This window comes from Lepisosteus platostomus, chromosome 19 (genome assembly GCF_059453375.1).
Source record: "Lepisosteus platostomus isolate fLepPlt1 chromosome 19, fLepPlt1.hap1, whole genome shotgun sequence".
Lineage (NCBI taxonomy): Eukaryota > Metazoa > Chordata > Actinopteri > Semionotiformes > Lepisosteidae > Lepisosteus > Lepisosteus platostomus.
The window spans coordinates 6,518,505-6,543,263 of NC_142629.1; the positions used below are offsets into that span (position 1 = coordinate 6,518,505).

Here is a 24,759-nt window from a genome sequence, read left to right on the forward strand (position 1 = left end):
ACTGTCCACCTGCTTTTGAACCCTTGAACTAATTAAAGGCGTTTCTAGTGATGTAATAATAAATATAATGTACAGAGTTTCTGCGAATTTCGCTCTAAACTGAGCCGTGCGTAAAAATATTTGGTATAGTCAGCCGTTTTAGACACTAATCCACTTGAACCGCTTACCTTGACGCCAAAGAAACTGCGACCTCTGAAGGACATCCGAGGTACAAGTGTTAATTTTGCGACAGTACGGCACGAAACGTACAGTACGTATCGTGTTTCCAAGTTACAAAATAACAAACCAACGCACGGCAGCGTGGCAGGAAGATGGCTTCTCATTTTAGTGGAGTTTTGCAGCTGACAGATCTGGACGATTTTATTACTCCGTCTCAGGTAGGAGAAAGTTTTTAAAATTTGAGTTGTCGGAATCAAGTCCGTTTTTTTTATTCATCCAGTTCTTCGAATGGGAGGAAGGCAATCAGTTCTCGCCGGTTTTTTTTTTTACAGGAACATAGACCGCAAAAGTGAAATTGTTGAGGTTAAATTTAAGGTATAAGGTTAAATATTTTTTTCCCGACATTCAGAACACGTTCCCTGGTATAAATTTGAATGGACCACTACGTGTTTTCTAACCTGTTTAACACGAGATCTGGTCCCAAACTTCATATTACATATCGACGTTAGCAGGGTTGTGCGACTGTCAAGCTTTCGACGAATCAATTCAAACCGCTGTGTCTTACTTGTGAAAATAGTTTTCCTATTCCTGCTGGCATCTCGGATTACACAACGTAATTTCTGTGTTAAACCTCTCGAGTTAATAAAAGCAAAGTCGCTTTCGAGGACATTGTGTGATGTGATAGTACTGGTTTTAAATAAGATACTTCAAGAGCAGGCTCTTTCTTTCTTGTGTCACCTTAGCTAATGTAGCAGGGCTGTATAACTCCAGTGTGAAATAACTGTTAACGTTGGGCCAGTTCAGTTTTTTAGTGCTTTTCTGGACACTCCACTCAAAGCGCTTTACAGGTAATGGGGACTCCCCTCCACTACCACCACCAGTGTGCGGCCCCACCTGGATGATGCACCAGTCTGCTCCCCACACACCAGCTCTCAGTGGGGAGGAGAACAGAGTGACGAAGTCAAGTCAGGAGGAAATTTGGCCAGGACACTGAGGTTAACACTCCTTCACTGTTTGGAAAAAATGCCCTGGGATTTTTACTAACCACAGCGAGTCAGGAGCTCAGGTTTTACACCATTACTATACTGGGTCATTAGGACCCACACAGGCTGCAGGGTGAGTTGTTGGCTTCTGGGTGTTTTATATATTGTGAGATCCTTTAAATGCAGAGATCAACCACTTCTTTCTAGTACAGAGCTGTTTATAACTAAGGAGGCGCAGAAACAACTTTGGCATCTGGACTCCTAGGACTGAGGCTTTCAAACCCCTGTTGTATAGTATCACCTTGCCAAGGAAGATTAAACCAGGCAGCTTTCCGCTGAAATTCGACTCCCTCCTCTGCTCTAAGCATAAAGCGCTTGTCTTCCGGAATATGTTGGCAGCGGTGTAGCTAACTTGTTACACCCTTTCGTGTGTTGGGAGTGTTTTTTTTTTCTGCGGTTGCGTCACATATTTAACATGTAGTGGACAAGTTTTGTCTGAGCCCCTGTTCACAGCGGTTAACTGCACCGAAAGCCTGGAGTCTAGTGATAAGACACTTCTTGTGTGCTGCCCAGAGATGACTCGGTATCTCTGTGCCGCCAGAGAGTTACACTGTGCAGGTCAGACCCTGTACTCTGTCTGTGAGAGGGATAGCTGCACATCCTCCAGAGTCTGGTGGCAGAGGAAAGCTCAGGACCCTCCTGCCTCAGGCTGGCCCACTGCTCCCTCTTCCTGACTGGGATTGAAGGGCCTGAAAGAGTCAGAGCAGGGCTGGAGCAGGCCGGGAACTCTGAACCCACTTGGCACAGCTCACGCCTGGAGGTCCTGGGCAGAGGGCACCTCCCTCTCAGAGATGTGCAGAGGGTGATGTAACGCCATGGGTATCAGGCAGTTATACTCTCACTCAACTGAGGGCTTTGCTCCCTGGCTCTAGCTTCAAAAACCAACAAGTCAGGGCTTGTTCCTCACTGACACGCAGGAAGAAGAGGAACAGGAATGTTTCAGCTGTCTTCAGGTGTGACAGGCGTGTGTCTTTGCCGGCACAGCTCCCCTCCTCGAGCGGCTCAAAAACTGTCCAAACTTTTAATAATAATAATCATTAATAATTGCTTACACTTATATAGCGATTTTCTGGACACTCCACTCAAAGCGCTTTTACAGGTAATGGAGACTCCCCTCCACCACCACCAGTGTGCAGCCCCACCTGGATGATACAACAGCAGCCATAGTGTGCTAGAACGCTCCCCACACACCAGCTATCAGTGGGGAGGAGAACAGAGTGATGAAGCCAATTCATAGACGGGGATTATTAGGAGGCCATGATGGCCCAGGAGGTCTCCCATCCAGGTACTGGCCAGGCTCACACCTGCTGAGCTTCAGTGGGCTGCCAGTGGTGAGTTGCAGAGTGATATGGCTGCTGGCTTTTCCTGGTTGTTGAGTTTTTCTGAGCTCTGGTCTTGCATCTTTTTGTGAATACCTCAGGAGTGCGTTAAGCCGGTGAAGGTTGAGAAGAAACGGGGGAAGTCGGTGGCCAAAATTAAAATCGAAGACGATGGGAGCTACTTTCAGGTTAACCAGGTGAGGAGACCAATTTTAAAGGAAGACCAATTTCACATATGACAGCTGTGTGTCAGTTGGCGAGTTATAATCCTGCCTGGGTAGTCTGAGTAGTCTGAGTAGTCTGGGTTGCCTGGGTAACCCGGGTAACCTGGGTAACCTGGGTTGCCCAGACCGTAACGCTGCCCGTCTGTGTGTGTGTGTTTCTGGGCAGGATGGTGGGCTGCAGAAGCTGGAGAAAGCGAAGATCACGCTGAACGACTGCCTGGCCTGCAGCGGCTGCATCACATCCGCGGAGAGCGTCCTGATCACGCAGCAGAGCCACGAGGAGCTGTACAGGGCCCTGGAGCACAACAAGGTTCCCCACAGCGCGCGCGCACGCCCACACCCGTGCCATGCAGTAACAAATGAATCAGTGGGCACAAAAGGACATTTCAGGGAATTGCATTTAAAATGAGAACAGGAGGCACATCTTTACACAAAGAGTAGTGGGAGTATGGAATCGGCTACCGTGTTGTTGAAGTGGATACCATGGTGTCTTTCAAGAAACAGCAGGATGAGATTTCTGGGATCTGCTATTAACTAGATGGGCTGAAAGGCCTCCTCTCGTTTTTCTTACTTTCCTCTGGCTGTGAGACTAGATTTTGAGAGGGTCTGAGAGCTACATATTTTACAGAACGGCTGCCAAAGGCCTTTAATACAGGAATAAGGAAGCAGGAGCACACAGCCGTCTTGGAGAAGATGCCCCACTCACCTGCCACACAGCTGCAGAGATGGAAGGGCTTATGAGACAAGATAGAGGTTCTGGACTTTTACAAGACTGTAATGAAAACAGTAGGACTCAAAGTACATGCAGTAGTTGGTCATTCAAAAAATAATTAAAACACGTCATTTTTATTTCTGAATGTTCAATTTTTTCGCCAGCTTGCAAAGCCATGGTGAATTATTATTTCTGGGTCCAGCTTGGCGCTGTTTAGGTACTGCAGTAGGTCTGGAGTGCCAGTTAACCAGCTTGTTTTGTGTTCTCACCTGACCACAGATTTACGCCTTAAAAAGACAAATGCACAGCGCTGAACTGCTGTGCTTACAATAAAATCGTACAACAACTTCAGTCATTCATATTCAGAATGTGGCATCATTTTTCAGTTTTCAAGAACAGAAAAAAAAGACTAAAAATATTTCATGTTAGAGAGGGAGGTCTGTTTTTTTCCATAGGAATTGGATTTCTAGGACTCTTGCTTTTTGAGATAAAGTTTACAGCAGCATCTGATCCACTGCAAGTGATTCGTAGTGCCTGTCTAATTCATTCGAAAGTTGCTGATTATCTGAGGGATCTGCTCCCTCAGCATGTGAAGGGGTTCCAGTCTAAGCTGGGGTGGATGATATTCTGGGCCCAGCAGAACTGTGCTGTCCGGAATGGGACCCGTACTGAGGTTGGACATGATCTCTGTCTCACAGCAGATGGGTGCTCCGCAGAAGGTGGTGGTGGTCTCCGTGTCGCCCCAGTCCAGGGCGTCCCTGGCTGCCCACTTCAACCTGAGCAGCTCGGACACGGCGAGGAGGCTGACGTCTTTCTTCAAGAACCTGGGTGAGCAAGCGGACAGACCAGCAGGCCACAGGGTTGTGCTCATCAGTGTGGATGAGCATCCAGCAAATGGCATCAGGAGATCATAAAAGTCATTTTTCTTTTTTTCAGTTGGATTAGTTATGGTTAATCTGATCTGTACTCCCTGGCATATCAGTATGCCTGTGCCTTTATTTATAGCACCGGGGCCGAAGGCAAGTGGTTTTGGTACACATTGTGTAATAATGGCAGATAAAACAAAACAGCAAGCCTCCGAAATAGCTTCTTCTCCAGAGCCGTCAAGCTGGTGACCTCCCCAACTCCCACCCACCAAACCATGATCTCTCCTCACTTCTTCCTGTGACCACACAACGACTGTACTCCCACACCACTACATACACCATAACTCCGAACTTGGACATAAAACTGCACTTGATTGAGTTGCACCATTTGATAACGCTGTATTATTTTGCACTGTTTGTGTACTTTTGCACAGTTCTTAACAGATATGGATACTGTCATACCGGTACCATACTTGTTGTTTACATTGTTATTGTATTTACTGTCTATTGTCTTGTCTGCTGTTCTGTGTATACTGCACCACAGTGACTAATGAGAAACACTTTTCATTATACTATGCACCTGTGTAAGTATAATGACAAATAAAGTTGAATTGAACTGAATTAAACAGATAGACAATAAGACAGTTCAGCATGTTGGTCTAAAAACAGTGTTTGGGTATCGCTTAAAGCTGGGGAAAGCTGAATGGTATCTTGACACACTCTCTGCATGTCTGTCCTGGGTGCTGAAACGTGTGCTGTTGCTGCAGGTGTGCATCACGTGTTCGACACCTCCTTCAGCAGGACCTTCAGCCTGCTGGAGAGCCAGAAGGAGTTTGTGGAGCGGTTCTCCCGCCAGGAGCAGGACAGGACCGCCCTGCCCATGCTGACCTCCGCCTGTCCAGGTACCCCACCTGCTCTGCTGGCAGCGAGCAGCTCAGCTTCACCGTGCGGTCCGATCACCACAGTGCCCGAAAGGGGCTGAAACTATTAGTGTTTGAAAGCGCTGATCTGAAACACCAGGGCCCAGCCCTCCCTTCAGCCCCACACCGGGATACTGCCGATACCCTCTGCTCTGACAAATGCTAGATTCAATTGATTTGACAGAACTTTCGTTTCTGTGCTGGGCGTGGACTTTTGCAGGCTGGATCTGTTATGCGGAGAAGACTCACGGCGACTTTGTCATCCCCTTCATCAGCACGACCCGCTCGCCGCAGCAGGTCATGGGCTCCCTGGTCAAAGACTACTTTGCCAGCCAGCAGGTAGTGTGCAGGAGCCACAGAGGCCCCCATCGCCTGACCACAACACTGGGGCTGCACGCTCCTTCACGCGCGTCGAGGGCTTGATTGTGAAACACCCCGTCGTGCAAACGCACCCATCTCAGTCCCCCATAAAAAAAAAACAATGCAGTGAAACCGCGAAATGAAATATCAGCGATTTAGGATGCCTTCTCTTCAAAAAGTGCAGTGGCTTTGTAGTGGAAAGTACACTGTTCAACACACTTAAAGATCAGTTATGCATATTTTATTGCTTATTTATGAACTTTATTTCAAGAGCTGTTCATTTGTTTGCCACTGCTTCAGTTTTTATATACTGTATTGGGCTTTTTCAGTATTGTATGTTTTCATCGGGATGGCCAGTGTTCCGCTAAAAATGGGTTTTACGGGAAATTCTCTTTTAATTGCCTGAAATTGAATCACATTTACACTATTACAATATAAGTTCATACAAATGCCCAAGACGTAAGCAGTGGGACAGTGGGTGCAGGCACGTGACAGCCAAGTCGCTGCTCGTGCTGTGCCCTGTGTGATCTCGGGGGGCCTCCCCTCTCTCTCCGCAGGGCCTGAGCCCAGAGCAGATCTACCACGTGACGGTAATGCCGTGCTATGACAAGAAGCTGGAGGCGTCCAGACCCGATTTCTACATCAGCAGGTCGGAGACCAGGGAAGTGGACTGTGTCATCACCTCAGGTAGGTCCCCAATGGCAAGAGCCAAATCCTTCGGCGTGATCTTTCTTAATCACACCCCTGTTGGTGTGCCCATGCATTCTTATGGCCAGCAGCCATATCACCCTGCAACTCACAACTGGCAGCCCACTGGAGCTCAGCAGGTGGGAGCCTGGTCAGTACCTGGATGGGAGACCTCCTGGGAAAAACTGAGGCTGCTGCTGGAAGAGGTGTTAGTGGGGCCAGCAGGGGGCGCTCACCCTGCGGTCCCTGTGGGTCCTAATGCCCCAGTATAGTGACGGGGACACTATACTGTACAAAGGCGCCATCCTTCAGATGAGACGTAAAACTGAGGACCTGACTCTCTGTGGTCATTAAAAGTCCCAGGGAGTTTCTCGAAAAGAGTAGGGGTGTAACCCCGGCGTCCTGGCCAAATTTCCCATTGGCCCTTACCAATCATGGCCTCCTAATAACCCCCATCTATGAATTGGCTACATTACTCTCCTAATAGCTGATGTGTGGTTTAGTCATGAGTTCTGGCGCACTATGGCTGCCGTTGCATCATCCAGGTGGGGGCTGCACACTGGTGGTGGTGGAGGGGATCCCCATTTCCTGTAAAGCGCTTTGAGTGGAGTGTCCAGAAAAACGCTATATAAGTGTAAGCAATTATTATTATTAATTATTGTTATTCATGCCACAGTCTTTTCAAAACAGGCCAGGGAACCGATGATGTCAGCCAGCGGGTAGGATAATGGGAAGCTTTGAAGGGCTAAATGGACAAAGTTGCCACATATGTTCCATATTTTTCTATCCCATTATATCGTAATGCATTGGAGATACGAAGCCAAAAAAACCTGTGTTGAGTTGACGCACTAGATTCAGTAAGAAAAGGTGACAGCTGAGCAGCAGTTTGGAAAGATGTGCGCGTTGAGGAAGGTCACGTGACTGAAAGACAAATTTGAAGAATAAGAGCATCCTCTTGATGAAGACAGGCTCCACAGTCTCAACGTGAACATATTCCCTGCGTGAAAGGCCGTGATGCGGCCCTTGTTTTATTGGGTTTCTACAGGAGAGTCGACGTGGAGTAAATAGTCTCTGGTGCACTACTGGAAGCACAGTCACAAAAGTTTAACTAAGGCTTGTGAGATCAGCCCCATTCCGGCCGTGGTGTCAGCTGATACCCTGGCTTTCAAAAACTACTACCAGACAGGCTGGACTTGAACGGCCTGCTCTTGTCACCTTCCTTAAAATCTTATTCTATAATTAATAATCCCTTACACTTATATAGCTGGCTAAACTATTCTAGTTTAAAGGAGCTTTGTTCTACATCTCTGTAACAGGGCTTCAGTATAAAAGCATGTAAAAAGGGGAACTGGGGAAGGATGGTTTATCAACAGCGGACAGATCAGCGGTCTCCTTTACGTCCTGCTGATCAAATCACGATCAAATCCAAAGCTGTGGCTTCAGTCACGCAGTCCCCCACCCCCCCCGAGAGCAGATTGGCAGTGGACAGCCCAGCGGCTCAGCAGCAGTACCGCAGTGGGCAGTACCGCAGTGTGCCCGTGGAGCCAGGCGCCCCTCGCTGTCCCTCTCGGGCAGAGCGTCTGCGATCGGCGGGGACGGGGGCTGCTCGGGGCGAACGGCCGCGGCCGGGACTGACCTCCCTCGCTCTGACCTCCCCACGCAGGTGAGGTGCTGAAGATGCTGGAGAAGGAGGGCGTCTCCCTGGGTGACGTGGATCCGGCGCCTCTGGACACCATGTGAGTATCACAGCACCGGCACAGTTTTTACATTTTGCTAACTTATTTGTCAATAGCTCTTCAGATGCCTTCTCTTTAGTTTGCGTTATATTGCTTTGGCGGTGGGGTGGTGTGGTGGCTCTGTGGCTCAGGATCTGCGCCTGTGGCTGGAAGGTTGCTGGTTAGTATCCCGCGGCTGGCAGAGGAATCCTACTCCAGTGGGCCCCTGAGCAAGGCCCTTAACCCCAACTGCTCCAGGGGCGCTGTATAAATGGCAGACCCTGTGCTCTGACCCCAGGCTCTCTCCCTGTCTGTCTCATGGAGAGCAAGCTGGGGTATGCGAAAAGACAAATTCCTAATGCAAGAAATTGTATTTGGCCAATAAAGCGATCTTATCTTATATACTGTGAGGAAGGTAATTATTTGGGCAAACATCATCAAGCTCTAGTTACTGTATTGCAGACCTAATCTTATTTTATTGTTCTCTGATGACTTTAATAACATCAGTGTTGGTCTTGCTCGAACTGAACAGCTAACAGCCCAGGCTGAAAGGTGCAGGGGAGTCAGCTTTTCCTTCCCAACACATTCCTGCGTGCAATTGGTCAGAGTTACTCCAGGGGGGAAAAAAAATGAAGCTCTGATCGGGTGCGTTCTTCTTAAGCGTATCTCACCAGATGGGATGCAGTCAAGTGCAATGAGTTCGGCACGCCTGCCTTTTCCCAATCGCACTCCAGTTCACCACACAAGAAGCTTTGGAGCAGCTGTCATTTGGAAATCTCCTTGCCCTCATCCCCACTGCCCGTTCTGTCTGTCCCACATGCTGACCTTTCACCGCTGTCGGCAGCCAGTATTTCCCCTTTCCCCCCTTGACCAACTCTGTTCTGAACCTCGGGAGAGACTCAAGGAGGGACTCAAGCCCGAGGCGCCAGTGCAGGGTAAGGGTTCTGTACGCACACCTTGCATACAGTGTTGTTTTCTCTCTCCGTCTGTGCAGGTTCAGCAGCGTGTCTGGAGACGAGCTGCTCCGTCACGCCGGGGGAGGCTCGGGGGGTTACCTGCAGCACGTCTTCACTCACGCTGCCCGCGAGCTCTTCGGAGAGGAGGTGAAAGAGCTCACGTACAAGACCCTGAAGTAAGGCCTGGTGATCCGTCACTGTCCGCGACTTCGAGCAGAAGCCTTACAGCGAGAAAAGCTTGTTGATCAATGTCTTTTGTGTTTTCAGTTGAAGACACCTTAGGAGGACTGTAAAAGAAGGCATTACAAGCATGCATCTTTTCTAGTGCCTCACCCAAATTGCCAAAGGCAGAAGAATGGGTAGCGCTCACTGCATCGGAGGGCAGGGTGAATGTACTCCTGATTAACCCCTCTGCCTGCTGTATTCAAGCGCAGATGGTGCATTAGCTTGCCCTCCTGGTGCACAGTGCTTTCAAGCTGCAGGCCTGACCTCCTGTCTCTGTCCCCGGCCTGGCAGGAACAGGGATTTCCAGGAGGTGACCCTGGAGAGGGATGGGGCCGTGCTGCTCCGCTTCGCCCTCGCCTACGGGTTCCGCAACATCCAGAACCTGGTGCAGAAGCTCAAGCGCGGGAAGTCTCCCTACCACTTCGTGGAAGTCATGGCCTGCCCTTCAGGTTAGGAGCTTGCAGGAGGGGGCGTCGGCCGGAGCGGAGTGCTCATTGCTAATCCAGCAGGCGGTCAGGTTATATAGATCCTTATCGCCGTGCTTCACTTTTAAAACTGACAATAGGAGGTACTTCTTTATGCGGAGAGTTGTGGGAGTGTGGAACGAACCTGAAATCATAGTTTCACTCAGGGAACGGCTGGATGAGATCCCTGGATTAATTCACCACTAAATATGAAACAGGTTTCACTAGCAATGACAACACCCAGGATTAAAGCGTCACGAAAGGATTATGGAGCGAACTTTTGGCTTAACCCTGCTTGGCTGAGGGCTGACCTCCTGGCCGGAGGACGAGGAGGGCAGGACCCCCATGCAGGGTGACCAAGGGGCAACTGCAGAGGTGGAGATGGGATACAAGAGACAAGCAAGAGAGAGATAGGGATCTCGTAGGTATTTATAGCATTTTGGGAGAGGAATTAATGTCATGAGCAATTGCTAATTACTGGCGGCTGAGTCCGATAGAACTTGGTTGTTGTCATCCCTCCCGAACTTTTGTTATAAACTCCATTAGGTTGAGTGAATGGCCTCCTCTTGTTTGTAATATAATAGAAAGTCATGTGGTAACCACCTGATTTGACTCCCTCTAATCCTCTCCCACGAAAAGCACCTGAAATATCGAAGAATGACCCGAGACGCAGCTGTGGTCTCTGGTGTCCTATAACAACACGCCTTCCCCGTGTGCCCCAACAGGGTGTCTGAACGGGGGCGGCCAGGTGCGGCCAACGCCGGACCAAACCAATAAGGAGCTGCTGCAACGGGTGGAGGAGCTGTACCAGGCCGAGCGCCCCCTCGTCCCAGAGGCGGACGGGCGCGTGGCCGAGCTCTATCACGGCTGGCTGCAGAGCGAGGGCGAGGAGAGGGCCCGGTCGCTGCTGCACACGCAGTACCACGCTGTTGAGAAGATGAGCAACAGCCTCGCCATCAAGTGGTGATGAAACGGGACCGGAAGGAAGCAGGAAGCAGGAAGCAGGAAGCAGGAAGCAGGAAGCGTGGTCTTCCCGTGGTTGAGCCTGACACAAAGGACAGCAGCGTGGACGCCTGTCGTCCGCCGTCTTTGTGAATGTCCGAGTCTGTGTCTCTGCCCCCGACCGGGAAGGGACTTTCTCATTGCCCCTAACCGGACCCAGTGGATTGGAGCCTGAAATGAAAAGGTTACCTTTTTCTCAAACAGAAACATGTCAGAATCTGATTTCCCAGTCAAATAGTTCCCCGTTTCTGCTGCTAAAAGTTGGAAGCAGATCGTGAAGGACGACTGTCTGCTTCTCAGAACGGGTTGGTTTTATATTGAAATTTGCTGGGAAACCTTGGATATGCATTCAGTATAAACCATATTCAAGTGATTTGTGACAAGTTATTAAGTGATATGCCTTTTTCTTGTGTGTTTGTGATAAAATCAAAAATAAGACTTGCTGGCCTGATTTTATGTTTAACCAATATTGTGATGATTGCCTAATTTATACACATTTTCTACAGAAATTAAACTTGCATTAAATTGTATTTATATCTTTAGGGTTTGTACATGATACCATATGAACTATAGCTCCTATATTTGTGCATTAAGGAAACAAATGGGAGAGATTACACAGCTTCTGAAAATAATGAGTCCGGACTCTATTAAATAAAAAAGACAAACAAGAATGGCATGTACAAAAATGTATTTGTTGTGCAATATACAGTTTTTTTTAATTGATATTTACAGGTACAGAAAATGGTCAGTGGTGGTTCATAGCCCTGGCTGTACAAGCACAACGTCCTCCTGTGGCAAAGATGTGGTGTTTTGCATTACAGGCAATTATAGGTTCTTTAACAGCTTGCTTAGAACCTCATGACTAATACATCCATTCTGAAGAGGCAAATAGAACATTTTACTGCAAGTCCCAAAAAAACCCAACAAGTGCACAAAGATTAACAGACAATAGGTTTTAAATTCATTATAAAATTTAAGGAGGCTGATGTATACCAACTACTCGCTGTTTTTTGTAATGTGATGATTCTTGTTATACAGTGTATCATCTAAATTAAAAGTTTCTTTTAGTGAACTCTAAATTTGTTTCTCGGACCCAACATTCTGAAAATGCTGAAGAAGTCAACAAAAATTGAGTGTAATCAATACCCCAGCTGCAGCAGAATAATTCAGAAAATACTTGCTATGTTCTGCATTTATATTTTTATTATATCACTGAGCTTTAACAAAAGCAACATTATAAATTGTTCTATGTGCCATCCCAGAATTTCATTTTAACTCTGAATATAATGATTCATGAAGACAAACTAATCCCTTACGATGCATATTATTTGACATTATACCTGTTACTTAAGGTTGATCTGAGTCAGATGGCTGTACTGTTGTAATTAAGAAGAGATGGTCGTGTTTGTACAGTACCTAGATAAAACCCAAATACAACACGGTCTGTAAATTTTAAGCACGCACAGCACATCATTTATACAAGAACAGTAATAAAAAAATAAATATCAGGATACATGCACGTACTATACGAACCCAAGTGGGATGTTTTAAACTGGTAGGTGTTGACTGGGAAAGCTTTCTGCATTACTACCATAGTACTTCCACTCTCCCAAGTTGGAAAACACACTGTGGACTCTCTCTAGAAAAAAGGCATTCATAAATCTGCATCCAGTCCATTTCAACCACATGAAGCACAAACTGGCTAAACATTAACACTGCTGCACTATACAGTCCTCATTCTATTGTGTGAACTCAGGACTGATAACTGAGTAATGGAGCATGTCCGACATGTGACTAACCAGTAATCCAGCCTGAGGATGTACTCTCAGATCTGACATAACAGAGCATTTATCCTGCATATAACTTTAATGGCCACTCTGGCTGCGTTTTCAGTTATTGTACTTGGACTTCATGAGAACTCTGGGTAACAATTTCCGATCTCTTTTTTCAGAAGCAGATACTGTAAATGGCAATGAAAACTTTCTGACTGAACTTGAACAGGGATTAATTATTGACTATTTTTTACAGCTCTCCCTGATTGCTCTATGCCTTCAATCATCTTACCACAGTCTCAGCCGACACATTCGCCCAGTACAAAATAAACAACTGTCGCCATGATCACCTAAGGCTGAGACAACAAAGATCAAATATAATTGACTAGACGATACAAAAACAGGAAAAGAGAGCCAAACACCCAGCGAGTGATGCTTAATAATTCAGAATATTTATCACCACATGCACAGGAGGTTATGGTAGTGGTATTTGGTGTCATGTACGGTCATCTTCAATGAGCCAAGTATGATCTGAGACGTTCCTGGTCAGAGGTCAGAGGTCAGAGACTGCAGGCTCGAGGTTAAATCAATGATCCAAAAGAGAAATGAACAGGCCTCATCTCACTTGAAGACACCTGTGTAAAAAGGAAGGGACTTTTCTCCTCCCCCTCTTCTCGGAAACCTTCCTTAAACTGGCCCCTCGAACCAAGGGGTGTCTGCGCCCCTCTGTGTTCGACATCACCTGCGTGCTGCACCGTCCCAGGATTCCCCCTCCCCCAGCCAGAGGCAGGCTGACCCCCAAACTCCCCACCTTGCAGTCCGGGAAAAGTCCAAAGTGCTGCAGCCCAACCCCACCTTTGTGGAGAAAGGGGACCGGGAATCGGGAATGGGAGGGGAACGGGCTCCCCTGCTCTCAGGGCCGGAGCAGCCCCCACTCCAGGGCCAGGAGGGCGTGGGGGGCGGCGGCGCGCTCCTTCGGCTTCTTGAAGTTGTCCTTCTCTTTGCGCAAGACCCGCAGCACCTCGATGGGGTCCCTCTTCCCTGTGAACGTCTGCACGCTCTCCTCCCTGCGAAGAGGACACGGGTGGGTGTGACAAATGCGACCATAAACCACCCTTGTGGCGTTCAGGGGTGCCTATTAGCCCCTCTTTGGCAGACTGGTTCTAACAATACCCCCACAAATCCCGCTTGGGAAAGCAGAAAGACGCAGATAAGCAACCTCGACTCCGGCTTGCCAGTGCGTCACGCAAAGGGATTTACCTGTATGTGACCCAGATTGAATAGAAAGGGCTTACGACGTCAACCTGTGCCTCGTGGGGTTTTCTGGCTGTCTGGGTGCAAGCTGTGGGTGTCACAGTTAGCGCGCCAATCTCCTCCCCTCCCATGTGCAGCCAGGGTCTTGCCTGGCAGGAGACACTCACGACAGTCGCAGGAAGGGGTTGTACTCAAACTCCTCCGATAAGGTGGACGGCACTGTGGGCTTGTCGTCGTCATCTCGGGCCTGAGAAAGAAAGACAAGAAGGACAAGAGAAGGGATCCTTCGTAAGACAGCAGGTGGAATCTGCTTTTCGGACACAGCAACCACTGAGAAGACATCTGATTTAGGTTACAGCTACAACAAAGCCACATCTATTCCATTAATACACAGCGTACTACTAAATGAACAAGGAGTCAGGTTACAGTCTCAGATCTACTCGGGGACTAATGCGAAGCTGTGCTGATATAGGTTGTGCATGACAACCAACTGGAATGCCGTGGGTTCAAATCCCAGGTGTTACACTCCAGGTACAAGCCCTGCTCTACAGGCCGTCAGTGTAAATGAGAACGTGTTGACTTAATTAAGTAAACAAAGGGTTGAATAAAAGACAATTAAATAAGACTGTAAATTCTGTGACGATGTTGGAAAACGGCGTCTCCTATACCTCACCCTGGCCCAGGACAGCATCTGCTTCACCTTTTCATTCCCTGGCTCTACCTTCAGAGCAAACTTCAGGTTCTTGATGGTGTACTCATGCCCGCAGAAGACCTTCTGCACACGCCACAAGAAAACAGAGAGCAACCTTAATTTAGCTGAACGACGCTGCAGCAAATGACGGCAGGATAAACAGACGATTATAAAGCCGAAGATAGAAAATTGCAGGCCTGCAGGTATAGGTTACGGTGCTATTAGCTGACTTCCTGTAAACCTGTGCATCAGCCGGAATAATTCCTTTTCCGAGACTGGGGCGGTCACCTACAAAGTGACACTGCCTTCAGCGAGTGCGCCACCGATGCAGCTGGACGCAGCGACAGAGACTGACCGTGTCCTTCGGCAGGGAGCCCAGAACTTCGGTGAGATTCCTGTGCATCTGTTCGGCCGTGCCCTCGAAGAACTTTCCGCAGCCGGCTACAAACAGCGTGTCCCCTGCCACGCAGGGAAGAGACATACCGGGGTTAACCACAAGAGCACGCAGCTCTACCACGCTTTGATATCCAACGTACAGAGGCAGGAGCAGGAGATGTAAGTTGAGTACAGTCGTTAAAAAGACCCAGGGACTGCGAGATGTCGTGGATGGGCTGCGCACAGTTTCTGCTGAGCAACGGGCCGAAGCAGAAGAGGGTTTTAACATCAATGGTTCCCCACACTTTCACTGCCCGATCTTAAACTAGCAAATGTCCACTGTAGTTTTTCCTGTTTGTTTGAAACCGTATTTTTTTTAAACGATGAAAACGCACCTGGAAGGAAATATTAGAAAGCAGGATGTTGTGTAAGGATTTTAACCTGTAAAAACCGCTGGGGCATCTGCGCAGTCATCCTCCCACACGAAGTAGCACATGTGTCCGGATGTGTGGCAGGGGGTGAACAGGCACCTCACGTTGATGGAGCCAAACTGTAACCGAGGCAGGGAGAAGGGAAGACTTTTGTTATTTTTAACCACACTGGCGGCTGAACTCTTTTCAAGTGGATCATTTTCACCCTGAACCTCTGAACCTGAACAACAGATTCTCCCTGTTTGCCTTCTTTTTTATCACTGCAACAGTGTTCCTAAGGGATGTGGGAAAAAACAACCAAGAGAAAAAGTCTTGACTCTTGACTCTGAGAGCTACAAAGGGCCAAGTCACTATTGAAACCCACTGGAAAGATTAGTGACAGCTGCAGAGGGTTTCAGGCTGCGCATGTTGCATGCCGAGATGCGTAATCAGTTATGCATGTACTGTGGGTACCTTCAGGTCCTGTGCATGGAAGACTTTGTCAGTAAGCGCCCCAATGCGATCATCACCCCCATACACCTTCAGCCCCGGGACCTCCTTTGCCAACTCCTCATTCCCACGAGCGTGATCCCTGGAGCACAGACACCCGTGGTCACACACACAGGTCCCTGACCGCCCTCCAGCACGCACTAAACATCTCGTGCTCATGCTCAGCTGGATCATGACCTCATGCAAGCAGATCACGAGCGGTGTTGAAAGCAGTTCAAAAGACAATTTCTTAAACTTCCCCTTGCTGGATTAAATAGAACGTCATGAAATTCTATAATACGTACAACGGACAACGCAGGGCCTTAGCCTGAGAAGTGGCAGCAGTGGACAGTGTTGGTTAGGCCACTGTCCCTTAATTTATCGATTAAGGGGCTGTTGTGGGTTCAAATTTCAGGTGAAGCACTGCTGTTATACACCTGAGTAAGGTACATCACTAAGTAAAATGCCCATGCACCAATGTAAGTTGCACTGGAAACGAGTAATAGCCTAATGACAATAGTATTTCCTGTATTTATAACATTGTGGGAATCAGATTGACACCCAGACTATATTTTTTTGCAAAGAGCAAAGTATGAGTGTGGAACTTACCCAAGGGCATGCATGGGGCTCATAGAGGAACAGGCAGAATGCAGTTAAGAAACAGTGTGCTGACTCATGGGAATAGTTAGAAGCTGCGTTTCAAGATAAAGACTGCCTCTTCCACAGTGTATTTTAAATATCATTAGAATTCAAGCTTAGAGGGGGAACAGTATGTTATTGCCTTGATGTAGTTTTGCCAAAACGCAAATTTGCTGCACTCTTTGAAGAGCTATCTTCAAAGCACTGAAGAATTACAGCAGAGTAGCAGTATTTACTGTGTTGCTCTTGTTTACAGGATTCCTAAGGGTTCAAACCTCATTGATCCTCCTTGGTCATCCATCATTATGTTTGGTGGTAATGACTGGCTGTGTATATAGAAACATCTGTTTCCCGGCCGCACTGTCTCATTAACTGTGCATTAGCAGCAGGTTAACAACAGGCTCTGGCAAGGCTCCCTTCGGTAATAGCTGCTCCCCTTGGACCACAGTGCTGCCCTGCGTCACAAGCAAAATACACAGGCACTCTGGAACCTGAGGCTTCCTTTGCTCCTGGCCCAGAACCAAAATCTTAATCTGTTTTTTCAGCTGATCTCCTGCTCGGATTTCACATTAATACCTTCGGTGCTGCTGGACACAGCACACCATGTAGCTCCAAATAGGTACATCTCATCACAGCATAAATCAACAAGACTTTCTTGGCTCAGCTACACCTTTAACAGTGGGCAATCAGGTGAGATCCTGATATGGTTCGAGCTTTTCACTGCTCTGACACTCGATCTCCAGTTCACTCATCAACACTCTGACAGAACTGCCCATGGGAGATGGTGTGAGTGGTTCTTCAGCAAATAACACCAGTCAACACGTGGGACTGGGATGCAATGCCTTCCCCCTTCATCTACCCTTCTCACACGGCACGTCCGTGTTTGACTGTGTACCACAGATCGAGAACCCTTCCTGCACAATGACGCCCACTGTCCCTCCTGCCCTACGGCAGCCCATAAGGCTCCAAAGTCCTGCTGAATGGACCCTCCAGTTTTCTTACCAGTGATGGTGTGTGGTGAGGACAGCGGTGAGGGACAGACCTTCCCTTCTCAGGATCTCCAGCAGCTGGAAGAACAATAAGGCATAAACGACGCTTGCTCAGGCTCCACGACTTCCCCTTGTGCTCCTAGTACAGGAGCTCATCGATCCCTGCAGCTCTTCCCTTTCCCAGGCTACCGCTGGTTTCGCACAAGGCTCAGGAGATCCCAGGAACACGGTGCAGTAGTGTGGGGGTGGGCAGAGCTGCGGAGAGCACCGCTAAAAAGCCAACGCCGCTAACTGAGGTATGGGGTTAGCAGGGACCCAAAATAACACAACAAAAGGTAAAAAAAAACCCGAAACAAAGGCAAAAAGAAATGCGCCGCTGTGCATCGCGACCTCCAGACTGGGCTTATCCTATTTATCGGGGTCCAGCCTGGGAAAAAGGAACCGGCAGCACAGCGGGGACCAGACTGGACCGACCCCGTTGAACAGGGAGCGGGGAGCACAGGGCCACAACAAAACAAAAACTTAACGTGTGGAAAAGGTCGGCCTACCCCAGCAGGGATACAGGCAAAAAGAAAAAGAAAAAGAAGAAAAACGCCGGCCTAACGCTCGGGTACGATCCCCCTCCGGGACTGCCGGTGACAATTCCTCCCCTTCCGGGGATGGCCCTGCTCGTCTCTTCGTGGGGATGCCCCAGTGTGCTTTTAAAAGAGCCTTCACAGCTGCAGCTCCTCCTCGGGCAGCCAGAACAGCTGGGACTGCCGAGGCAAGGCGTCGCCCTTCATCCACACTGAACAAGCCCCTGCCGAACCCCACGACTGCATCAGTACACACATACTACAACACGCGTGGACCCCGATCACAGTGAGCAGTTCTCCACCCCCCACTACCCAGTCCCGACTCCGTACCCACCGACCTCCAGATCTCCAGCCCTTCTTCGTTCTCTTCAACACGTTTTATATTATAAAACAGCCGGCTGCTCATGATCAGTTGTTAGTGGCTGTAACTGTTACACAGCGTGCTTCTGGAAGCCTAGGGCCTGTAAGGCCTGCAGGTACAAGCCTCACTGGGTATTGACATCCTTGGCTGCTCCACCCCCCAACAGTTTGGGGTTCTGTGACAGCGGAGGGCCGAAGCAGCGCTGTTTGAGTCCAGGTGGCACAGGGCCTCAGGCTCACCCGGTGTGGCACCGCAGGGTCCACTGCGATTGCCCTCTTGGTATCTTCCTCAATCACCAGGTACATGTAGTTGTCCTCCAAGATGGAGATGACCTTCACCTTCATCCTTCTCCCAGCATACAGCCCAGCTGGTGAGGGAAAACAGGGCGGACGTTAAAGAACGGGATAATCCAATCCCAGAACAGGAGGCTCCATCTCCGGTCCCGGACTCCAATCCATTATTCCTTGTAGGTCACCCGAGGGTACCTGTTATTTCAAGGTGTGGAACTTACTTGATCACTGACAGGGCTGGAGGGCTCCTGTCTTAGATCTGGGAGCACGAAGACCTGAACAATGGTGGTGCTGTGGTTCTGGATGATACATAATTAAAAACAAAACCCATGTGGACAACCTTGCACACACAGAGAGTTCCCCCTGACCAGAATCAAACCCAGGGCCAAGCAGCTGTAAGGCCGCAGTGCTGTCTGCCAACACACCCCTATGCAGATGCAAGACTCAACAGTTCACTATGCAATGTGTGATTCTTTTATGTCTTATGCAACGTCATCCGGTACTAACTAATTAACAACGCATGTCGAGAAAAAGAATCTTTTGGCGCCCGTCCTACTGTCGAACGCAATACGTGTTTTTTTTTCTACTCACAAACAATTCAATGCTAACAACCTCCTCTAATTCTGAGAATCGGAATCACGTTTTATTATTAACAAATAAAGAGCATTTTTCAATGATCTCATTTCACCCATTAAAAAAAAATTGATAACTGTTCCACGGAAGAAAAAGCTATTTCAAAAACTTGTTTTACGTTTGTTTTACGCAGAAAAGCACTCAGCCTGTCAGGGTCCTGTACAGTTTTCGCCTGCTGTACTGACCAGTCTCACGTGAAGTGGGGTGACCGAAGAACAAACGTTGATTTACGAGCAGAAAACAGTACCGACAATATTTTTTTAATTAAATGAGCGTTTAATTAACGACTTCCAATTACTAAACATATTATCAAAGATGAATAAACAATCAGTTAAGCTTCAGAGGTTTAAATGACCTAATTATTAGCAGTCTTGAACGCAGCAGAGCCCCAGATAGAATCTAACATCTAACATCTTTAGTTTTCTTCGGTACACTTTGTCATTATGACTCGACAGAAAGTCATAAGCCTTGTTACTTTAGGCGACCTTGAAATATAAACCTCACAGGACACGTCACCGCACCAGTGGAAACTATAGACAGCATTTCAAAGCATGACTTGAAAATAACATCACATGAATTTTACCGTGACGAGAACACTATCCGTCCTGCACTTCCTCCTGCTGCAATCCGCTTACCAGTCCAAAGAGCAAACCACCGAGCCGAAGAGCCATCCCCCCTCGAGGCATTATTAATCTACCTCGCACAATCCATTCGCACTCTAACGTCAAGAAAACGGTCGACTGAAAATATACTGTATGAGAGAACATGTATTGGAAACGTTCATGGCTCGTGATCTGGAATAAATGACTTACGAAATGGACCTTTGAGATCTTATTTGTAGCTTTAAATTCTGGAAATCCTTTAAGTAATTCAGAAAATTACCACAAGCTCTTTGACTATAGTGAATACTTCCTCAAACAGTGTATCCAGGTCAGGGACATATAGTTCTGGTCCTGGAGGGCTGGTGTGTGTCTACAGGGTTTCACTCAAACTCAGGTCTTAACAAACTCAATCTGCTCATTATTGTTCACTGGCTACATGGGACCCGTTGAAAAGTTTCTGTCAGCTCTGCTTTCAAGAGATCTAGTAAACCCACAGATGGCATTCTTCAGCTTCAGAACTGCACATCCAGGACCCAGATGCTATAAGTATTCAAATGCACATCGACGTCTGCACAAAGCTACGCAGCACCACTGAAGACACACAACTCTGTCCACTGTTTTTTTTAAACGCCTGTCCACTTCATGCGATCTTCAGATCATAGACTTCTTGACTAAACAAAAAAAAACATTCAGAAACATTTGGCAGCTGTACATAAGAGGAAGTATCTGTACCTGATGTGCATAATGTAATAGTTTTGAATTTTATTTTGTTGTAGCAAAATACAAGGAGCTGCATGTGATGCTATTTCCAAAAGTACGCAGCACAGGAAGCAGTGTTTATGTAAGGCGTGTCCTGAAAGTGGGGTTATTGGTACCAAACTGAAGCTTTCCACACCATGGCTGCACCAGTGCTCTAGTGACACAGCGTGACAACTCAACGAATTGAACATCACGAGGCACTGAACCCCGTGCAGCTCCCAAGATTTTACACTCCGGTCCTCAGAGAGTCAGGATTCAGTCCCGTGGCATTTAGCTTTTTTTTAAACTTGCCAAAAGAAACAGTCACTGCTGGTGCTCCTGTTGATCTTTAACAATATGCTTTATTGCTGGTACATGAGCATCGTGCACAGACTTTAATGTACTGTTAAACTCTTAACTCTACATGATCTGCATTTCTATTCCATGGAAAGTATTTTACTGCTTTTGGATTTAACACCATGACAAATAATGTACAAGATGTACATTATGTCTGAGACACAATGTTCGCTGACTTAAACTGATCGCACTGGTCGTGCCCTTAAACAGCTGGAAGACGAACATGCAGCAGGGGACTATAAACTACAGAACTGGAAGTACAAACCATGCTGGATTTATATTTATAGTGAACTTTGCGTTTCATTTCAGCGGGCAAGAAACACTGCGGTACTTTAAGAATGTACAGCAAAAAAAAGGCTCCCTCTAAATTGTCTTAAAAGAAAATTACTGCTGTCATCATCAATAAAACCCCCGTATGGTACAACAATACAATCAGAAAATCTCCACAACTCTTGTTACGAATAGCCTTCTGCTAAATTAAAAACCACACTATTGCACATAACGTTTGGAAGGACAATTTGACCTTAACTCTTTCCCTGTTTTTTTCTTATTTTTAATGTTTTGAGTCCCTTGAAAAGGAAAGATGCTACTTTTTGTTTGTAAAGATAATTAAAATATATAACTTTTTTTTTACATTCAATTTACAGAGCAATGATACATTTATACTTAAATATATGTACTTCAACAGTGTGAAAGTATTAAGCACTGAGGTTGTTAGTGACAGCTCGCTGTGCACTAGGATGAGTTGTAGTGGAAAAAGTAGCTTCTGCAGCAGAGCCAGCTCTTCTGGACTCAGTCCTTGGGAACACGGAAGCCATCCTTCTCTTTCCGGAGGCTGGCCATCGTGGGAATGGGATCAGATTTCCCTACGTGTTCCTGCACGGCCTTCTCCCTGCAGCAGAGACAAGGGATCAAACGAGGGCGCCCAATCAGTTCGGCGTGGTGCCACTCGGTGAGGACAAGAAGGAAGAAATCTAGCTCGATCGATGGCGCCCTTACAAAGTCCGCAGACATGCATAAGCACCCTGGTTGATTAAAACCGTGCACGTGGAACGGGTCAAAAACCGGGGTGCTGAAGCAGAACATAACAACACGCAACATGGGGAGTGAACGAGAAAGGGAAGGTAACCTAAAACTAACTGTGTGGAGTTTGTATGTTCTCCATGTGTTTGCGTGGGTTTCCTGCAGGTGCCCTGGTTATCTCCCACAGTCTAAAGACATGCTGGTAGGTTAACTGGCTTCTGGGAAAACTGGCCTTGGTGTGAGTGTGTGCGCGTCTGTATCTGTGTGAGCCCTGCATCCAAGGTGTATCCTGCCTTGTGGACGTTACCTGCTGGGATAGGCTCCAGCTCCCCCACCACCCTGTATGGGATAACCTGGCTAGAAGATGGATGTGGATCCTAAATCTAAATGGGTTAAACAGACACAGCCGGGGTCCTCTGAGCCAGTGGAAGCAGGAGGCCGCGTTGTGTACAGATCAGGGCTGAGGATTCGTGAGCAGAGGGTTTAAAGTGAGATCCCAGGTGGGGACGCAGACGTACTTGGGAGCAAGTCACTGTACCCAGATTCCTCCCTCAAACCCATCTGTATTAATGGGCATCAAAACAGGTCACTTTAATCACTGGATTAGTCAAGATGGATGAATGCATCAATGACATATTATTAAGAGAGAGATCACTTTATTGGCCATATACAATTTCTTGCATTAGGAATTTGTCTTTTCGCATACCCCAGCTTGCTCTCCATGAGACACACAGATGGGGAGAGAGAAGCTTGGGGTAAGAGCACAGGGTCAGCCATTTATACGGCGCCCCTGGAGCAGTTGGCGTTAAGGGCCTTGCTCAGGAGCCCAACAGAGTAGGATTCCTCTCCTGGCTGCGGGATTTGAACTGGCAACCTTCCAGCCACAGGCGCAGATCCTTAGCCAGCCTGGGAAAAAGGAACCGGCAGCACAGCGGGGACCAGACTGGACCGACCCCGTTGAACAGGGAGCGGGGAGCACAGGGCCACAACAAAACAAAAACTTAACGTGTGGAAAAGGTCGGCCTACCCCAGCAGGGATACAGGCAAAAAGAAAAAGAAAAAGAAGAAAAACGCCGGCCTAACGCTCGGGTACGATCCCCCTCCGGGACTGCCGGTGACAATTCCTCCCCTTCCGGGGATGGCCCTGCTCGTCTCTTCGTGGGGATGCCCCAGTGTGCTTTTAAAAGAGCCTTCACAGCTGCAGCTCCTCCTCGGGCAGCCAGAACAGCTGGGACTGCCGAGGCAAGGCGTCGCCCTTCATCCACACTGAACAAGCCCCTGCCGAACCCCACGACTGCATCAGTACACACATACTACAACACGCGTGGACCCCGATCACAGTGAGCAGTTCTCCACCCCCCACTACCCAGTCCCGACTCCGTACCCACCGACCTCCAGATCTCCAGCCCTTCTTCGTTTTCTTCAACACGTTTTATATTATAAAACAGCCGGCTGCTCATGATCAGTTGTTAGTGGCTGTAACTGTTACACAGCGTGCTTCTGGAAGCCTAGGGCCTGTAAGGCCTGCAGGTACAAGCCTCACTGGGTATTGACATCCTTGGCTGCTCCACCCCCCAACAGTTTGGGGTTCTGTGACAGCGGAGGGCCGAAGCAGCGCTGTTTGAGTCCAGGTGGCACAGGGCCTCAGGCTCACCCGGTGTGGCACCGCAGGGTCCACTGCGATTGCCCTCTTGGTATCTTCCTCAATCACCAGGTACATGTAGTTGTCCTCCAAGATGGAGATGACCTTCACCTTCATCCTTCTCCCAGCATACAGCCCAGCTGGTGAGGGAAAACAGGGCGGACGTTAAAGAACGGGATAATCCAATCCCAGAACAGGAGGCTCCATCTCCGGTCCCGGACTCCAATCCATTATTCCTTGTAGGTCACCCGAGGGTACCTGTTATTTCAAGGTGTGGAACTTACTTGATCACTGACAGGGCTGGAGGGCTCCTGTCTTAGATCTGGGAGCACGAAGACCTGAACAATGGTGGTGCTGTGGTTCTGGATGATACATAATTAAAAACAAAACCCATGTGGACAACCTTGCACACACAGAGAGTTCCCCCTGACCAGAATCAAACCCAGGGCCAAGCAGCTGTAAGGCCGCAGTGCTGTCTGCCAACACACCCCTATGCAGATGCAAGACTCAACAGTTCACTATGCAATGTGTGATTCTTTTATGTCTTATGCAACGTCATCCGGTACTAACTAATTAACAACGCATGTCGAGAAAAAGAATCTTTTGGCGCCCGTCCTACTGTCGAACGCAATACGTGTTTTTTTTTCTACTCACAAACAATTCAATGCTAACAACCTCCTCTAATTCTGAGAATCGGAATCACGTTTTATTATTAACAAATAAAGAGCATTTTTCAATGATCTCATTTCACCCATTAAAAAAAATTGATAACTGTTCCACGGAAGAAAAAGCTATTTCAAAAACTTGTTTTACGTTTGTTTTACGCAGAAAAGCACTCAGCCTGTCAGGGTCCTGTACAGTTTTCGCCTGCTGTACTGACCAGTCTCACGTGAAGTGGGGTGACCGAAGAACAAACGTTGATTTACGAGCAGAAAACAGTACCGACAATATTTTTTTAATTAAATGAGCGTTTAATTAACGACTTCCAATTACTAAACATATTATCAAAGATGAATAAACAATCAGTTAAGCTTCAGAGGTTTAAATGACCTAATTATTAGCAGTCTTGAACGCAGCAGAGCCCCAGATAGAATCTAACATCTAACATCTTTAGTTTTCTTCGGTACACTTTGTCATTATGACTCGACAGAAAGTCATAAGCCTTGTTACTTTAGGCGACCTTGAAATATAAACCTCACAGGACACGTCACCGCACCAGTGGAAACTATAGACAGCATTTCAAAGCATGACTTGAAAATAACATCAC

At 47.7% G+C, this 24,759-nt stretch overlaps 2 protein-coding genes and 1 long non-coding RNA gene across 18 annotated transcripts; 1 reads left to right on the plus strand and 2 right to left on the minus strand.

Annotated features, from left to right (window-relative positions):
• Positions 1 to 266: 266 nt before the first annotated feature.
• On the plus strand, positions 267 to 11,731 carry ciao3 (cytosolic iron-sulfur assembly component 3). 2 transcript variants are annotated; one of them, XM_088613180.1, is made up of 11 exons: positions 267 to 372; positions 2,618 to 2,718; positions 2,912 to 3,055; positions 4,156 to 4,285; positions 5,091 to 5,225; positions 5,464 to 5,582; positions 6,161 to 6,290; positions 7,954 to 8,026; positions 9,000 to 9,137; positions 9,478 to 9,635; positions 10,376 to 11,731. In XM_088613180.1, exons 1-11 carry the CDS (start codon positions 312 to 314, stop codon positions 10,615 to 10,617), a joined length of 1,431 nt encoding a protein of 476 aa, XP_088469306.1. In that variant the 5' UTR covers positions 267 to 311; the 3' UTR covers positions 10,618 to 11,731. The 2 variants fall into 2 exon arrangements, with proteins under 2 accessions (XP_088469306.1, XP_088469307.1); XM_088613181.1 differs by having other exon boundaries at positions 4,159 to 4,285.
• LOC148645021 (uncharacterized) lies at positions 8,443 to 10,376 on the minus strand. Its single transcript, XR_015928565.1, has 2 exons — positions 10,293 to 10,376; positions 8,443 to 9,795 (listed from the first exon to the last, which is right to left on the minus strand). It is a non-coding gene; the product is annotated as an uncharacterized LOC148645021 (long non-coding RNA).
• On the minus strand, positions 11,326 to 24,265 carry LOC148645022 (hydroxyacylglutathione hydrolase-like protein). Of its 15 annotated transcripts, none has more exons than XM_088613195.1 (10): positions 19,714 to 19,961; positions 18,719 to 18,796; positions 18,447 to 18,574; positions 17,285 to 17,349; positions 15,629 to 15,746; positions 15,186 to 15,294; positions 14,725 to 14,828; positions 14,347 to 14,453; positions 13,846 to 13,925; positions 11,326 to 13,491 (listed from the first exon to the last, which is right to left on the minus strand). In XM_088613195.1, exons 3-10 carry the CDS (start codon positions 18,549 to 18,551, stop codon positions 13,163 to 13,165), a joined length of 1,017 nt encoding a protein of 338 aa, XP_088469321.1. In that variant the 5' UTR covers positions 18,552 to 18,574; positions 18,719 to 18,796; positions 19,714 to 19,961; the 3' UTR covers positions 11,326 to 13,162. The 15 variants fall into 15 exon arrangements, with proteins under 15 accessions (XP_088469321.1, XP_088469323.1, XP_088469322.1 ...); XM_088613197.1 differs by lacking the exon at positions 19,714 to 19,961 and adding an exon at positions 19,486 to 19,707; XM_088613196.1 differs by lacking the exon at positions 19,714 to 19,961 and adding an exon at positions 19,316 to 19,479.
• Between the last annotated feature and the right edge of the window lie 494 nt (positions 24,266 to 24,759).

What these genes read in the sequence shown, in the direction of transcription:
- ciao3 (XM_088613180.1), top strand. Translation starts at nt 312, where the DNA reads ATGGCTTCTCATTTTAGTGGAGTTTTGCAGCTGACAGATCTGGACGAT. An exon ending in GGACGATTTTATTACTCCGT is followed by an intron (nt 373 to 2,617) that starts CTCAGGTAGGAG and finishes TTTTGTGAATAC; the next exon opens with CTCAGGAGTGCGTTAAGCCG. An exon ending in AGTCATGGCCTGCCCTTCAG is followed by an intron (nt 9,636 to 10,375) that starts GTTAGGAGCTTG and finishes GTGCCCCAACAG; the next exon opens with GGTGTCTGAACGGGGGCGGC.
- LOC148645022 (XM_088613195.1), bottom strand. Translation starts at nt 18,551, where the DNA reads ATGAAGGTGAAGGTCATCTCCATCTTGGAGGACAACTACATGTACCTG. An exon ending in ACCCTGCGGTGCCACACCGG is followed by an intron (nt 17,350 to 18,446) that starts GTGAGCCTGAGG and finishes TTGTTCTTCCAG; the next exon opens with CTGCTGGAGATCCTGAGAAG. An exon ending in TCCATGCACAGGACCTGAAG is followed by an intron (nt 15,295 to 15,628) that starts GTACCCACAGTA and finishes CCTCGGTTACAG; the next exon opens with TTTGGCTCCATCAACGTGAG.